Source organism: Carcharodon carcharias, chromosome 15 (assembly GCF_017639515.1).
Source record: "Carcharodon carcharias isolate sCarCar2 chromosome 15, sCarCar2.pri, whole genome shotgun sequence".
In the NCBI taxonomy this organism is placed as follows: domain Eukaryota; kingdom Metazoa; phylum Chordata; class Chondrichthyes; order Lamniformes; family Lamnidae; genus Carcharodon; species Carcharodon carcharias.
The window spans coordinates 106,836,695-106,853,844 of NC_054481.1; the positions used below are offsets into that span (position 1 = coordinate 106,836,695).

Here is a 17,150-nt window from a genome sequence, read left to right on the forward strand (position 1 = left end):
ATTGCTTTTCTTTAGGAGCTTGCTGTGTGCAAATTGGCTTCTGCATTTCCTATGTTACGACAGCGACTACACTTCAAAAGTGCTTTTTTGGTTGTAAGACACTTGGAGACACCCGGCGGTTGTGATTAGGTGCTTTATCAATGCAAGTTTTTTCTTTTTGGAGACAACCCTCAGACTTACGTTTTGAAGGATGAAAAAACATTTATCTGGATTACTCAGCCCTCTGACCATGAGGGTCAATCCAGAGACCACTTGCTGTCCCACCAGCTGTGCATGTACAGTATTTCCTGCGTCTGTGACTGCAATCCATTGGTGTATTCTGACACAAACTATCTCATGCCATCGAGTGGTTTGAGGAGCAGGTGAAACCCAAAAAGCCCCTTGCGCTGACTCAAAGGTCAAGACGAGTCAGGAGTACATGTGCGGTCTTCCAGTGTTGGATGGCGCTGACTAGACTGGAGTCCAAAGTTTCAATGTGAGCGGGATATTGTTGGAGATTGAGAATGGAATGAACAGCGTATAGTGATTTTAAACACTCCGTGTAAACCCCGGTTACCCGCACTAAACATTAACACAACAAACCTTCGGAATTAAACGGAAGGGTGAATAGGCCCGATTTATCTTTACAAATCCTGCCTCCAACCCTTGAGCTGATTGGCTGCGGGGTGCGCGCGACATCAGTGGCGACAGAGCCCATTGGCTAGTTTCACTGTCAATTTCGCTACTTCCTAAATGTATCAAGTTAATGTATACCGGAGCTGAATCGCGGGTGTTTCGCTACATCGAGTTTGTGGTCCATGTTTGTTTATCCTTATTTCAAGGTGCAGCTGAAGGGCAAGTGTCAGGAAAGCGAGGGGCACAGGGAACTCCCGTCTACTGAAATCCACCAGACCAATGGTAGCTGCATAGAGTGATCAGTGGGGGGTGTGTGAATTCTTCCACTATGGGGAATGGGATGTGTTCCAGGAGACAGAAGGGGCTACTCCAGACGGGATTCGGTGTCCTACTTGTACTTTGTTTTGGGTTCGGCTTTTACACCTACACCCACCTGAAGGAGAATTTGAGAGGCGCCGAAATGCTGGCCCAGAAATACAAGCAACAGCAAGAATCGGTCTCAGCTCAGTTACAAGGTGGGTCTCGATAAAACTGCTTTCAGACGAGTTGTAAGCACTCCCGGCCACAGCAGAATAAAAACCGAGTGATAGAGGGCGGGGTTAAGAGGCATCCGGTGATTGTAACATGTTGGACAATTGTAACTGTTTTAATCCACACAAAGCGAAGAGACTTTATTCACTTCTGAAGTGAAAAGTTAGTGTTTTACACTAACCTGCCCCTGTTTTAGAGGAGGGGAAACACTGCCTATTTTGTATGTTTACATTCCTGGGATAGTTGTCCCCTACTGCGTGGAGTTTTGAGTTCTAGTTTAAAAAAAACATTTCGCATCAACTCTCACCCTCCAGTTTGACCCCTCCCCCACCCCCCTCATTACATCTCTCTGGGAGATCCGTTGACCGGGAAACAATATAGAATATTCATTAGTGTTTGAGGGGACAAGGAACTCATCTTATTGGGTCAGATCATTCCCCCTGGAGATTTAGATTCACTTTTTTTGGGGGGGGGGGGGGTGTGGTGGGGGTTGTTGTGAAATTACACAGAGTTGGGGTGGGGGGCATCAGAAAACATGTTTGATCGACCTGTTCAATTTGAGCCCCCGTTCCCGGCTAGTGTCACCAGAGGAGCTGGAGATGTGCTCAGTTATATTTGGCCCTTGGGGAGGGCCTGTATCATTCCAGCATTCAAAGATCAGCGGCCAGGACAGTGACCACCACCACCCTCCACCCCCCGGAGTATGTTTAACATCTTATGGAATTGCTCCGAATTTTGAGAGTGCTAACCCGGCCAGCTCAGCAACCTTGTTGCTTTGAAGCTCCGATGAAAGGACAGGATTAGTTTTGGGGTGAGGCAAGTTGTTTGCCAATGCAATGGTTCTGATCTGTAGCGTCTCGCTTTGATGGTGGCAATGCGAGCCCTTTGGCAGACCGGCTGACTTTGATTCGTGTCTGTCTTAGGTCCTGTCGATTTGTGGAAAACCTAAACCGCTGCTCAGGACCTCATCAGTTCTGTTGACAACTCCAGCTTTCGTGGTACTGGAAGTGACACTTAAGAGTTTCAGCGCGCTGTCAAAACTAGACTTAAAGGGATTCCGGGTTTCGAATTTTTACACCTGTAAACATTTAAAAAAAAGTCGAATTGCTGGGAGCTCTGGGCAGCTGGGCGGAACTGTGTGCGCACATATAAAGCCAGGCATAGGTATAGCCCTCTGCGGGGAAATCGATTCTAAAAAATTCAAACTCCAATGTAACTAGGCGCCGTAGCACTGTGGAGATGTGAGTCAGTTTGGCCCGCATTGTTGGTAAATTCTACTCTTGGTTTCAACCAGAATAAAGAGATTGAGGGAAAATGTTAGCTTTGATCAAATTTCCCAGATTTGTGTCTTCATCTCTGCCCGGAACTGGCTGGAAACGTTTATCGTTTGTGTCATAACATCCAGTAAGCTTCAGTTAATGAGCCAATTTCCTTCAGACTCCAAACGTGTCACCATGTGTAGAACAAAGCAGCGAGAAGTTTAAACAAAAAAAGACGTCTGATTTTCCACTTCAACATACAGAGTATCGATGCAGCGCAAATGCCCCCATTATAAATCGCTAGTGTGATTCCATTTCACAGCATTCCTGTCAAAGGATATATATATATTTAAAGTATAAAAGTGAATTACTGCAGATGCTGGAAATCTGAAAAAGAGGCAGAACATGGTGGCAATACACAGCGGGTCTGACAACATCTGTGGAGAGAGAAACCGAGTTAATGTTTCAGGCCAGAACTGCAAAACGTTGGAGATGTAAGGGATTTTTAAGCAAGTACAGGGGCAGGGCATGGGGTGAGAAGAACAAAAGAGGAGGTCTATCATAGGATAGAAACTGGTACCATTGTGGAAGATGCTCCCTTAGGATACCTGGTGATCTAAGATGTCCATTATTCCATCTGCGCAGCAGGAGGCGGGGGTTGCAGAACCAGGCAGGCACTTGGGAGCCTTCTGATGTCACGCAAAACAATATACTTCATTTATAAGTTTGTTACTCTGACAGCTTTTTTTGAATTTCTTGTAGAAAGGGACTGGCCATTATTTGTCATTGTAGCTTCCTGAGCACATACATCATGTCACAGAAAGGGGGGGGGGGGTGAATTTCTCTTAGTCACACAGTTGTGTGGATTTTACAGCCAGCAGCAAAGACCAGCTGCTATTGTAAAGACAGAGCAGTTTACCTTCTAAACTTTAAGGGAATGTCTTCTATATTAAATTGGAGTTACAGTTATTTCATGTATCTTTATGTAAGTAAATCAGTTATTGGTTTGCAACCTGTGTCTGGGTCTAATGCTTATTCAGTCTCTTTTCTATAACGAGAGGATACTTCATGAGGCAGCGCATGATATATTCTAGTAGCTGCTGTGTGGATTAAAGGTCCTCGGTTATGATCCTTAGATCTTTGTATTATTTAAGGTGCTTGCTGGATTAAAAGGGACTTGAGGGCCATGTACAAGAGAGACTGGTGAGATGGAACCCAATAGCTAGAGTAAAAATGCAAACTCTTATACCATTGGAGATAAACAGTAGGTCTGTCAGCACTTGCAAGGGTAAAAGACAAGTTTAACAGGCCCACAATGCAAGATCTAGGGAGACAGCAAGTGTGGAGGAGTGAGGCAAAACAAAATGGCTGTAAAGGATAAAAGCTAAATACCGCAGATGCTGGAAATCTGAAATAAAAGAACAGAAAATGTTGGAAGAACTCAGCAGGTTTGGCAGCAACTGTGGAGAGAGAAACAAAGTTAATATGTCGAGTTTATATGACTTCTTCAGAGCTCTGAAGAGTCATGCGTACTCGAAACATTAACTTTGTTTCCCTCTCTGCAGATGCTACCAGATCTGCTGAGTTTTTCCATCACTTTCAGTTTGTCTTGTGTCTGGAAAGGAGCTGGGTGGACAAAGGGTTTTATATCCTCTTCTGGCAAAAGGCAGGAATGTTGTACATATTTTTGTCTGAGAGTAAAAATCAATTTTCTATCGACTAAAGCTAGTGAGCATGTCTGACCTTTCATCCTGGATTTGGTCTTTTGCCATGGGGTCCTGTGAAATGCTGGAGTTCTGGCCACCGTTCAGTATATGTGAGATTGGAGAGTGGCCTTTTTACCCAGGGCTGAGTCAGGGGAGGGATAAGTGATAAATGTCCTAACATGGCGATTATATATGAGGCTGTTGTTTGCAGGATGTTTCGATCCGTGTGGTGAGAATATTGAAGCGCCTTGTAGTGAGTGGGTGACATTGGGGTACATCCTGGATGGAGGGGCAGCTTCCTGAAGAGTTCTATGATTGTGTGCTATTAGTGCTGTCTTATATTCCTCCCTGTCTGCTTTATTCCTTGAGGGAGAAGAAGAAACTTGTTGGAAGCCTTGTTTTGGTGGAGTCTTTAGAGGGAGGATATGGGAGTACTCTGATACTGGCCTCTTTGTGCTCTTGTGTTGGGAAGTCATACTTCTGTATGGCTAATGGCACGAAAAATAAAAGAAGACTTTTATATAGCATCTTTCACAATCTCAGAATGTCTTAATGCTTTTTGCAGCTAATGCTGCACATTTGAAGTGTAATTACTATTATAATGCAGGGAAACACAAGGCAGTTTGTGCACAGCAACACCTCACAAACAGCACTGAGGTAACGATCAGTAATAATGATGTTGGTTGAAGGATAAATACTCACCAGGACACCAGGAAGAATTCCTCTGTTTTTTTTGAAATAGTAATCTTTTACTGCACTCAAACAGGAAGGCGGGACTTCAGATTAAAGGCTCATTTGAAAGATGGCGCCTCCCACACTGGCACTCTCTTTGTACCAAACTGCAGTATCAGCATAAATCTGGTGCTCCAGCCTCTGGATAGTGTATTGAACCCATGATCTTCTGACTCAGAAGGCAAGTGTGCTACCCACTGAGCCACAGCTGAAAACAAGTCTGCACTTAATGTTTCAACTTGAACTACATAGATGGACAGTTCTGAACAATTTGTCTCCCATCTATTGCTCAAATCTGGCATCTGATTAATGGTTTTAGGCCCTGGCACTCATCCCTCCACAGAAAGCACAGGGGAAGCTATGAGCTAATTAGTTTCCTAAATTTAAAAAAGTTCCATCTGATTGAGGGATAAGATCAACTCCGATGAGATGAAGCATCAAGAGAAATCATTTCTCTTTATAATTCTGCTGAAGGATCGTTCCTCCCTTCAAGAATGAGGTGTTTCCTGTTTACAACTTGGATGAGCCACCTCTTCTGCCCAAGGATTCCCAGGAATACATTCTGAAGCACAAGGAAGCTAATAAGATGAGGTCAAGGTAACGAAGGTCATAAGACTGATTGGCAATTACTGTAATGAGCACGGGGTTTTTTTTTTAACAGTATTAGTGATCCATTTTTAAATTAGAACTTTCAATTTTCCATTGGTGATAATTTGACAAATGTTTAACACATTTCTGTGATAATCTTTGGTCTAACATTTAAACAGAGGTGTTAAAATTAATAGTTTCTAAGTAGCAAATGTTGGACTGAAATTGTGAACGGTTATTTTAAGCTCTAAAAGGTGTGGGATGTCAACATATCATATCAATATCCTCGGGGTTAAACAGACCAGAAACTGAACTGGACTAGCCATATAAATACTGTGGCTACAAGAGCGGGTCAGAGGCTAGGAATAGTGCGACAAGTAACTCACCTCCTGACTCCTCAAAGCCTATCCACCTCTACAAGGCACAGGTCAGTAGTGTGATGGAATACTCCCCACTTGCCTGGATGAGTGCAGCTCCCACAACACTCAAGAAGCTTGATACCACCCAGGACAAAGCAGCCCGCTTGATTGGCACCACATCCACAAACATTCACTCCTTCCACCGCCCTTGCACAGTGGCTGCTGTGTGTACCACCTACAAGATGCACTGCAGAAACTCACCAAAGCTCCTTAGACAGCATCTTCCAAACCCACGACCGCCACCATCTAGAAGGACAAGGGTATTAGATACATGGGAACACCACCACTTGGAAGTTCCGCTCCAAGCCACTCACCATCCTGACTTGGAAATATATCACTGTTCCTTCATTGTCACTGGATCAAAATCCTGGAACCCCCCCCTAACTGCATAGTGGGCATACCTACACCACATGGACTGCAGCGGTTCAAGAAGGCAGCTCACCACCACCTTCTCAAGGGCAATTCAGCATAGGCAGTAAGTGCTGGCATAGCCAGCCACGCCCACATCCCATGAATGAGTAAACAAAATGTTAACTATACTATTATGTACATGATTCATCATTGTAGGTTAGATCAGCTCAGTGGGGTCTATTCTCTCAGTGAGTTGGTTATATTCTCTTGTATGAACTGGCTGTTTGCAGTAACGCTGCTGGAGACTAATTTCCCCCACTTAACAAAACAAGTAAAACCAAACAAATATTTTGGGTGAGTATGTCTGATTTACAAAGCTGACAGCAGTCTTTATAGCGCTCACTGATTATTGTATTGGTCAATTGTGGCTAGTTTTAAAGGCCCCTCACCATAATTATTATTTATGTCCAGGGTATTTTTTTATTTCCTCATTAGTTTTCCAAATTGATGTTTAATTTTTGATTTATTCATAAAGCCTGGAAAAACCTCCTCAGCAGCTGATTGTCTTGCCAGGAATAGGAAGGAATGAACTCAGTTTGAAGTGGGTTCCAGGCTCCAAACTGACAGATGAATTGGAAAAGTGCTCTGTTTTATGCAATGCTCCAGATGCTCTGCAGCAATTTCCAAACATGCTCGTCAGCTTTTGGTGCTGCTGTTTGAGAAGTCTGGGGCAGCACAATAGTGTTCCTACAGACACCTCTGGGAAACAAAGTGTTTTGTTCCAGAAAGCCAATTGGGAAGGTTATTGAACCATGGCCAGTCTTTACTCAGTCTAACATTTATTTACAGAGTGAAACATTATGAACATATACCTCCTAACTCAAGTACCCCACTGTTTCAGTGAGTGTCTCTTATATTTGCTCAAGTGAAACCCTAGTGAATGCTCTCTACCTGCATATAATTAAACACAATTTATATACAATTAAGAAGTAAAAGGAAAAGAATTAAACATTAAGGTTGAATGTTCCCCATAGCAACTTTATATAAATTCTCAGGTTGTATTGCAGCTGATTTAAGGTAGTTTTGGACTGGGGTAAAGGGCATGAAAGTGATGGTTTTGAGTTCATGACCAATATGGTCCAGGCCTCTAAATGCTGGAAAAATACTCAGCAAATGTACCAAGTTTATTTAAGTTAAACTGCTCATGAGTGGAGAATGGAAATCTGGAAAACCAGCTGGAAGAAGGAAGTTTATTACCGCACACAGTAGTTGATATCCTGAATAAACCTGCACCATAGCCCACGGATTCTGTGTCAATTCCCTTAAGTCTACTATCCTCCTGTTCGGGGGAGACTGCTCTATGCCAGTGCCACACAGGGTGTATAGAAGGAGAAAGGGAGGAATGGAAGCACCTTACAACACACTTGCTGAGTCAGAAAATTCCAGTACTGATTCAGGAATGTTGGTGAGGTCTTCCCACTCTGCCGTCGTGTGTAAATTTGGTTTAGATGCACCACACTAGGATGATAATGGTATCGTTAAATATAATCTGTCAGGTACTACCCTGGTCTGGACTCTTGGCCAGTACAGTGTGTAGACAGGGTGGGGAAGGAGATGGGCTCAAGATTCCAGTCCCGAAATCCACTTAACTCCTATTTAAAAAAAAAATCTATGCAAGTGTTAATTGTAACTTTAATTATAATCTCCATATAAAGTGGCACAAGTTCTGGGGGTTGGAGGAGAGGCTGGATTCTGGTATTTTTTTTCTAAACAAACACCCAATCTGTTATCTGCTTTTAATTTTATACATATTCAGAACCTTCTCAAACACAGATCTGCTGCAAACCCACAGCTGTATTAAGCAATCTGTGGTATCAATGGGTCTAGCTCAGCTTCAGGTTGTACACTAGCTTAACCTTGCAGTCTGATGGAATGATTTTCGTCTGAGCCTCTCTGACATCTTATTTTTTAAAGCATTATCATGGTCAATAAACTGCTGAAATTTTTCTCTGCCAAGTTCTAAATATCACCTTTCTCCCTTCTCCCTGCCTCGTAGGATTTTATGGAGCACTGTCCCAGTCTCCCCTTCCTCCCACAGTCTGCTGGCTTTCAAAACTAAAAGCTCGCCATCATTCACCCACTGCGAATTCAAGAAATGACAGGTAGACTTTGGGTCAGATGTCTTAGTTAAAGTTAACCTGTCTCTTCGGTGTCGGATGTTGATGGGCCTGCTGTGTATTTCCAGCGTTTCTTGTTTTTATTTGATTTCCAGCATTCGTGATATTTTTATATCCACTTATTGATTGACCTGCTCTCCATGTATTTTAAAAGCTGATGCTGTTTGGCCTTGATCCTTTGCCTGCATTTCTCTGACAGAAGCCCCTTTCATTTGAACACATGGCTGGGTCAAACCTGACCTGCACTGTTGTCACATGTGTGCTGGGTATGAGCCTGGGTATTCCCTGAAGTAAGTGTAATCTTTAATGCAGTTGGAGAAAGTGAGCTCTCATGTGTCATGCTCATTTCATGTCATGCTGGTCTCTGCCTTTTTCTTTGTCCTTGCTCTGTAAGTTCTGTTAGTCTCTCTCCTGTGCGCGCACTTTCTCACTTTCCCCCTCCTAGCTCTGAGCCTGAAATGTTTTGCTGCGACATGAATGTCAAGTAGAAGATACTTTTTCTTTAAAGAAAAACTTGCATATCCATTCTATTTTTGTCCCTCTGCCTTCTCTCTTTGACAACTCCACCAGCCATGTCTTTGGACAAAAAAACACCCCCCAAAATTTGCCCAAACTCTGCTGTTGACTGTAAATAGATTTTCGTTCTTTTCAAATTAAGGAAAGATTCATGCTGATTTTGTGAAATGTTTATTTTAACTAAATGACCTATAAAATGATTGACATCCTGTATTGATGCTGATACATAGATCAAATGAGGCTTGTAGGAAGGGATATTCCCAGAACATAAGCTGGGACTGGGTGAAACTGCTCTGTTCCTGTTTTCCCCCATACTCTTGGGTTTCGCTGTGGCCAGTGAAATGTCCAGTCATCCAATGTGTGTGTAGACAGTTAGGAACTGCTGTCATCCCACCGTCAGAGGACCACCTTTCCACCTCCTGTTCTAAAGCACACCGAAAAGGAGACAAGATTGAGAAACTCAATCGGGTGAGCAGCTAAAGCTGGATCTGTGTCCAGTCCAGCAGGATAAATAGAATCAGACATTTAGCAGCAGTGACCTTCATCTTCTGTACCTAGAACATGGGTAAGAGATTTGATCTGATATGGAAGCAGTGACTGAACAGTAGCTTGTGCACATCCATGAGAGTACTGGAGCACAAACTGTAACCACAAGAACATCTTGCCAACTGAAAGAATCATTTGGCTCAACCTCGTGGCTATGGAATAATATTTGTAAATGAGTCCAGCTGGTGCTGGCCCTTTTTATCCCTTTTCTTTCTGGCTCTGTGCCGGTGTAAACCTGTCCTTAATGTGGCATCTCTTTAATCTGATGTTCTCATGGTGCCTGGGTCATGGGTATTGGGGTCCAGTTAGATTGCTGCTGGACCTGGCATTGAATTGGGAGATCAGTGATTTGTGAAGTTTTAGTTGAAAAGGGCTAATTTGGTGAGCAGGAATCCCGCAGGAAGAAAAGAGAATTCGACATGTTGCCGAGGCTTTTCGTCTTGCACAGATCAGGACAAATGCAAGAATGCCAAATTTTAAATGATCACAACAATTTATACCACAGGAGAAAAGGGTGCTGATTGGTTGGCAAATTGACTCTGATTGGCCGAGGCATTGCCATGGAGAAAACAATGGGGAGCTCCCAAGCTCCCGGGTAATTCAAAAAAGGTGCAAGCCTTGAACGTATCCCTTTTGTTTGCAGAGACCAGGGTCTCCGCCAATGAACGTGTTGCTTTGTAAACATGTCTCTCTTCAGCACTATTCAAATTCTTCACTACCACCCAATAGAAAAAGACACGTAACAACCCTGATCCTAGTTTTGATTGATGGGAAGGGACTGTTGTGTGTCAAGAATTGGGGTTGGAAAGGAGCATAATGCTCAAAAGGAAGGGCTTTCCTTCAGTGAGGCAGGGACAGATAACTGTTGGCAATGGCTGAGCATCTTGTGTCAACCTCAAGCAGGGATTGACTGTCTGACTTACCAAGTGAACCTGTTCACCTCATTGGCCGGGTAATGGGTGGCTAAAGCTGAATGCCTTTGACCTACTCATTAACTAGTTGCTGTTAATGACAATATACAGCACTGACTGAGACATTTGAGCAGGTCACTCAGCCTTGGCAACTCACAAAAAGGGAAGAAATTTTGTGTTTTTGGTGTTTTTAGTGGAATGTGAGCCAAGACAGGTGAGTACACAGGATGGCTAAAGCGGCTGTGGCATGTCGGGGGAGGGGGGTGGGTGTGGGGGGGTGGTTAAATAACGTGTTATGTTTATCTAGCATCTTTAGCACACAGTAAAATCACTGTTTAGGTAGTTTCTGGTGATGTCCACATATTCAACAACTAAAACTTTCAGCATTAACACTCAGCAGCACAGCTAATAACAAAACTGCTGTATGAAAATCGCTCAAACTCTGAAACAGAGATATCAGCCCTTAGAGACAGTGGGTCACATCCTCATGATGTAACCAGTGAGTGCGCCATGTCTCAATGAGCTATGTGTGAACTGGAAGCCAATCTGCTCTCTGCTAAGCTTGTACTGTCCGTACAGCCTACATTGCCCTCTCTAGTTCCTCTTTCTCCACTCATTTCACACTCCCTTCCTCTGCCATTTCTGACATGCTTTCCCTATATCAAAGATGCTTTCTCTCTTATATAAAAGCAAAATACTGCGGATGCTGGAAACCTGAAACAAAATAAAAAATAGCAGGAAAAACACAGCAGGTCTGACAGCATCTGTGGAGAGGAATACAGTTAACGTTTCGAGTCCGTATGACTCTTCAACAGAACTGTTCTGATGAAGGGTCAGACAGACTCGAAACGTTAACTGTATCCCTCTCCGCAGATGCTGTCAGACCTGTTGAGTTTTTCCCGCTATTTTTGTTTTTGTTTCATGCTTTCTCTCTTCCTCACATTCTCCCTCCCTCACCTCCTCACTCCACCTTGTTCATTCCATCTCCCCCTCTCTGCCATACTCTCTCTCTCTGTGTGTGTGTCTCTCTCTCCACCTCCTCTTTCTCTCCGTCTCTCTCCCCACCTCCCCTCTCTCTCTCCCCACCTCCCCCCTCTCTCTCTCCCCACCTCCCCTCTCTCTCTCTCTCTCCCCACCTCCCACCTCTCTTTCCCCACCTTCCCTCTCTCCCCACCTCCTCTCTCTCTCTCCCCACCTCCCCTCTCTCTCTTTCCCCACCTCCCCTCTCTCCCCACCTCCTCTCTCTCTCTCCCCACCTCCCCTTTCTCTCTTTCCCCACCTCCCCTCTCTCTCTCTCTCTTCCCACCTCTCCTCTCTCTTTCTCCCCACCTCCCATCTCTCTCCCCACCTCCCATCTCTCTCCCCACCTCTCCTGTCTCTCTTTCCCCACCTCCCCTCTCTCTCTTTCCCCACCTCTCCTCTCTCTCTTTCCCCACCTCCCCTCTCTCTCTTTCCCCACCTCCCCTTTCTCTCTTTCCCCACCTCCCCTCTCTCTCTCTCTCTCCCCACCTCCCCTTTCTCTCTTTCCCCACCTCCCCTCTCTCTCTCTTCCCACCTCTCCTCTCTCTTTCTCCCCACCTCCCATCTCTCTCCCCACCTCCCCTCTCTCTTCCCACCTCTCCTGTCTCTCTTTCCCCACCTCCCCTCTCTCTCTCTTTCCCCACCCCTCTCTCCCCACCTCCCCTCTCTCTCTCTCTCCCCACCTCCCCCTCTCTCTCTCCCCACCTCGCCTCTCTCTCTCTCCCCACCTCGCCTCTCCCTCCCTCCCTCTGTCTCTCCGTTTTCTGTTTCCCCTCTCTTTCTTCCCTCTCTCACTCTGCTCTCACCCTCTCTAACTCTTGCTCTCTGCCCTTTCCCTCTCTATCTCCGCCCTCTCCCTCCCTCCCCCTCTCCGGCCCTTCCTTTCCCACCCTCTCTCCTCCATCTCTCTCCCTTTCGCTCCCTTTCCCACTCCCCCCACCCTTCCCCGGGATACTTTAAAGTAGACTCTTGTGTGTATGATTCTGTCTGTGTGGTTAATTTAATTAAGCTAGAGACGATTTGTCTGCAATGTTTAAATTATCTAAGAAGTTAGGTGTAAACCAGACATTTGAAATGGAGATAAACTAGCAGAAATGGTGTGAATGAAATTTGCATTTTTAGCTGAGTGGAGAAGTGTTCGATTTTCAAAGGACATGAAAAGTGTTTACAACTGGCAGGATAAATAAATAAGCAAAGTGAATACGTTTATTTTTCCAAAAGTGCTGGCCATAATGATAACATGAAAGATTTTTATATTCTGGGAAAAGCAACTTCTAAAGACAAGTTGAAACAACGGAAATTACAGATCGAAAAGGGAGGAATATATTTGAAGAAGGATGGAAGGCTGTGTGAGTTGTGGCCGTGTGAGATCTTGAAAGGTGACTGTGTGAAACAGACTTGGAGTAAAAGCCTCTAGCCACCCTGAAGAAGTTTTCCTGTGCCAGTGACCAAAGTTGTGTTAAAAGCCTTTGGAAGCCCATTGTCCAGCGGGGACTTGTGGTAATATTGGTGGATGACTTTATAAATTTGGAACCTATTTGTACAGTTGCCTTAAAAGGGGTGTGTAGTTGAGAATCTTGTCAAGTAGAAATTTTGGCACCTGTTATAAGTGTAATCTTGTGTGTGTTAGTTTTTCTTCTTTTGTTAATAAATGTTTGAATTTAAATGTTTTAGTTTGATCTTTAAAATCTCTAAAGGTGGTAGTGGACTCATTACTTCTGATTTCAGTGCACAAGCCTTCTCATAATAAATACAAATTGCAAAATTGTTGTGATAGCGTGGCCAAGTTTCCCTTGTAGATTTGGTCAGCCTGGCAAATACCACCTGCTGTATCAAAGCACAATCTCTCTCTCTCTCTCTCTCTCTCTGTCTCATTCTCTGCCCCTCTCTCTCTGTCCCCCCCTCTCTCTGTCCCCCTCTCTCTCTGTACCCCCCTCTCTCTCTGTACCCCCCCTCTCTCTGTACCCCCCTCTCTCTCTGTACCCCCCTCTCTCTCTGTCCCCCCTCTCTCTCTGTCCCCCCCCTCTCTCTGTCCCCCCCCCTCTCTCTGTCCCCCCCTCTCTCTGTCCCCCCCTCTCTCTGTCCCCCCCCTCCCTCTGTCCCCCCCGTCTCTCTGTCCCCCCCTCTCTCTGTCCCCCCCTCTCTCTGTCCCCCCCTCTCTCTGTCCCCCTCTCTCTCTGTCCCCCTCTCTCTCTGTCCCCCCCCTCTCTCTGTCCCCCCCCTCTCTCTGTCCCCCCCCTCTCTCTGTCCCCCCCTCTCTCTGTCCCCCCCCCTCTCTGTCCCCCCCTCTCTCTCTGTCCCCCCCCTCTCTCTCTGTCCCCCCCCTCTCTCTCTGTCCCCCCCCTCTCTCTCTGTACGCCCCTCTCTCTCTGTACCCCCCTCTCTCTCTGTACCCCCCTCTCTCTCTGTCCCCCCTCTCTCTCTGTCCCCCCCCCTCTCTCTGTCCCCCCCCTTCTCTCTGTCCCCCCCTCTCTCTGTCCCACCCCTCCCTCTGTCCCCCCCGTCTCTCTGTCCCCCCCTCTCTCTGTCCCCCCCTCTCTCTGTCCCCCCCTCTCTCTGTCCCCCTCTCTCTCTGTCCCCCTCTCTCTCTGTCCCCCCCCTCTCTCTGTCCCCCCCCTCTCTCTGTCCCCCCCCTCTCTCTGTCCCCCCCCTCTCTCTGTCCCCCCTCTCTCTCTGTCCCCCCCCCTCTCTCTCTGTCCCCCCCTCTCTCTCTGCCCCCCCCTCTGTCCCCCCCCTCTCTCTGTCCCCCCCTCTCTCTGTCCCCCCCTCTCTCTCTGTCCCCCCCTCTCTCTCTGTCCCCCCCTCTCTCTGTCCCCCCCTCTCTCTCTCTGTCCCCCTCTCTCTCTCTGTCCCCCCCTCTCTCTGTCCCCCCCTCTCTCTCTGTCCCCCCCCTCTCTCTCTGTCCCCCCCTCTCTCTGTCCCCCCCTCTCTCTGTCCCCCCCTCTCTCTCTGTCCCCCCCCTCTCTCTCTGTCCCCCCCTCTCTCTCTCTGTCACCCCCTCTCTCTCTCTGTCCCCCCCTCTCTCTGTCCCCCCTCTCTCTCTGTCCCCCCCCTCTCTCTCTGTCCCCCCTCTCTCTCTCTGTCCCCCTCTCTCTCTCTGTCCCCCTCTCTCTCTCTGTCCCCCCCTCTCTCTCTGTCCCCCCCTCTCTCTCTGTCCCCCCCTCTCTCTCTGTCCCCCCCTCTCTCTCTCTGTCCCCCCCTCTCTCTCTCTGTCCCCCCCTCTCTCTCTCTCTGTCCCCCTCTCTCTCTCTCTCTGTCCCCCCCTCTCTCTCTCTCTGTACCCCCCTCTCTCTCTGTACCCCCCCTCTCTCTGTACCCCCCTCTCTCTCTGTACCCCCCTCTCTCTCTGTCCCCCCTCTCTCTCTGTCCCCCCCCTCTCTCTGTCCCCCCCTCTCTCTGTCCCCCCCTCTCTCTGTCCCCCCCCTCCCTCTGTCCCCCCCGTCTCTCTGTCCCCCCCTCTCTCTGTCCCCCCCTCTCTCTGTCCCCCCCTCTCTCTGTCCCCCTCTCTCTCTGTCCCCCTCTCTCTCTGTCCCCCCCCTCTCTCTGTCCCCCCCCTCTCTCTGTCCCCCCCCTCTCTCTGTCCCCCCCTCTCTCTGTCCCCCCCCCTCTCTGTCCCCCCCTCTCTCTCTGTCCCCCCCCTCTCTCTCTGTCCCCCCCCTCTCTCTCTGTCCCCCCCCTCTCTCTCTGTACGCCCCTCTCTCTCTGTACCCCCCTCTCTCTCTGTACCCCCCTCTCTCTCTGTCCCCCCTCTCTCTCTGTCCCCCCCCCTCTCTCTGTCCCCCCCCTTCTCTCTGTCCCCCCCTCTCTCTGTCCCACCCCTCCCTCTGTCCCCCCCGTCTCTCTGTCCCCCCCTCTCTCTGTCCCCCCCTCTCTCTGTCCCCCCCTCTCTCTGTCCCCCTCTCTCTCTGTCCCCCTCTCTCTCTGTCCCCCCCCTCTCTCTGTCCCCCCCCTCTCTCTGTCCCCCCCCTCTCTCTGTCCCCCCCCTCTCTCTGTCCCCCCCTCTCTCTCTGTCCCCCCCTCTCTCTCTGTCCCCCCCTCTCTCTGTCCCCCCCCCTCTCTGTCCCCCTCTCTCTCTCTGTCCCCCCCTCTCTCTCTGCCCCCCCCTCTGTCCCCCCCCTCTCTCTGTCCCCCCCTCTCTCTGTCCCCCCCTCTCTCTCTGTCCCCCCCTCTCTCTCTGTCCCCCCCTCTCTCTCTGTCCCCCCCTCTCTCTGTCCCCCCCTCTCTCTCTCTGTCCCCCTCTCTCTCTCTGTCCCCCCCTCTCTCTGTCCCCCCCTCTCTCTGTCCCCCCCTCTCTCTGTCCCCCCCTCTCTCTCTGTCCCCCCCCTCTCTCTCTGTCCCCCCCTCTCTCTGTCCCCCCCTCTCTCTGTCCCCCCCTCTCTCTCTGTCCCCCCCCTCTCTCTCTGTCCCCCCCTCTCTCTCTCTGTCACCCCCTCTCTCTCTCTGTCCCCCCCTCTCTCTGTCCCCCCTCTCTCTCTGTCCCCCCCCTCTCTCTCTGTCCCCCCCTCTCTCTCTCTGTCACCCCCTCTCTCTCTCTGTCCCCCCCTCTCTCTGTCCCCCCTCTCTCTCTGTCCCCCCCTCTCTCTCTCTGTCCCCCCCTCTCTCTCTCTGTCCCCCTCTCTCTCTCTGTCCCCCCCTCTCTCTGTCCCCCCCTCTCTCTGTCCCCCCCTCTCTCTCTGTCCCCCCCTCTCTCTCTGTCCCCCCCTCTCTCTCTGTCCCCCCCTCTCTCTCTGTCCCCCCCTCTCTCTCTGTCCCCCCCTCTCTCTCTCTGTCCCCCCCTCTCTCTCTCTGTCCCCCCCTCTCTCTCTCTCTGTCCCCCTCTCTCTCTCTCTCTGTCCCCCCCTCTCTCTCTCTCTGTCCCCCCCTCTCTCTCTGTCCCCCCTCTCTCTCTCTGTCCCCCCCTCTCTCTCTCTCTGTCCCCCTCTCTCTCTCTCTCTGTCCCCCCCTCTCTCTCTGTCCCCCCTCTCTCTCTCTGTCCCCCTCTCTCTCTGTCCCCCCCCCTCTCTCTGTCCCCCCCCCTCTCTCTGTCCCCCCCTCTCTCTGTCCCTCTCTCTCTCTGTCCCCCCCTCTCTCTGTCCCCCCCTCTCTCTGTCCCCCCCTCTCTCTGTCACCCCCTCTCTCTGTCCCCCCCTCTCTCTCTCTGTCCCCCCCTCTCTCTCTCTGTCCCCCCCTCTCTCTCTCTGTCCCCCCCTCTCTCTCTCTGTCCCCCCCTCTCTCTCTCTGTCCCCCCCTCTCTCTCTCTGTCACCCCCTCTCTCTCTCTGTCCCCCCCCTCTCTCTCTCTGTCCCCCCCTCTCTCTCTCTGTCCCCCCCTCTCTCTCTCTGTCCCCCCCTCTCTCTCTCTGTCCCCCCCTCTCTCTCTGTCCCCCCCTCTCTCTCTGTCCCCCCCCCTCTCTCTCTGTCCCCCCCTCTCTCTCTCTGTCCCCCCCTCTCTCTGTCCCCCCTCTCTCTCTGTCCCCCCTCTCTCTCTGTCCCCCCCTCTCTCTCTGTCCCCCCCTCTCTCTCTGTCCCCTCTCTCTCTCTGTCCCCTCTCTCTCTCTGTCCCCTCTCTCTCTCTGTCCCCCCCTCTCTCTCTGTCCCCCCCTCTCTCTCTCTGTCCCCCCTCTCTCTCTCTATCCCCCCCTCTCTCTGTCACCCTCTCTCTCTGTCCCCCCCTCTCTCTCTCTGTCCCCCCCTCTCTCTGTCACCCCCTCTCTCTCTCTGTCCCCCTCTCTCTCTGTCCCCCCCTCCCTCTCTCTGTCCCCCCCTCTCTCTCTCTGTCCCCCCCTCTCTCTCTCTGTCCC

The 17,150-nt window shown here is 49.3% G+C and overlaps 1 protein-coding gene across 7 annotated transcripts in view; it reads left to right on the forward strand.

Annotated features, from left to right (window-relative positions):
* Positions 1-707: 707 nt before the first annotated feature.
* Positions 708-17,150, forward strand: part of LOC121288676 (Golgi integral membrane protein 4-like) — a 74,831-nt gene continuing 58,388 nt past the window's right edge. For 3 of the 7 annotated variants that reach the window (XM_041207394.1, XM_041207395.1, XM_041207397.1), the window contains exon 1: positions 711-1,130. In XM_041207394.1, the coding sequence (XP_041063328.1) occupies positions 944-1,130 (187 nt within the window). In that variant the 5' untranslated portion in view covers positions 711-943. Of the gene's footprint in view, positions 1,131-8,257; positions 8,364-17,150 lie in introns of all 7 variants that reach the window. The other 4 variants (XM_041207398.1, XM_041207399.1, XM_041207400.1 and 1 more) reach the window with 4 other exon arrangements.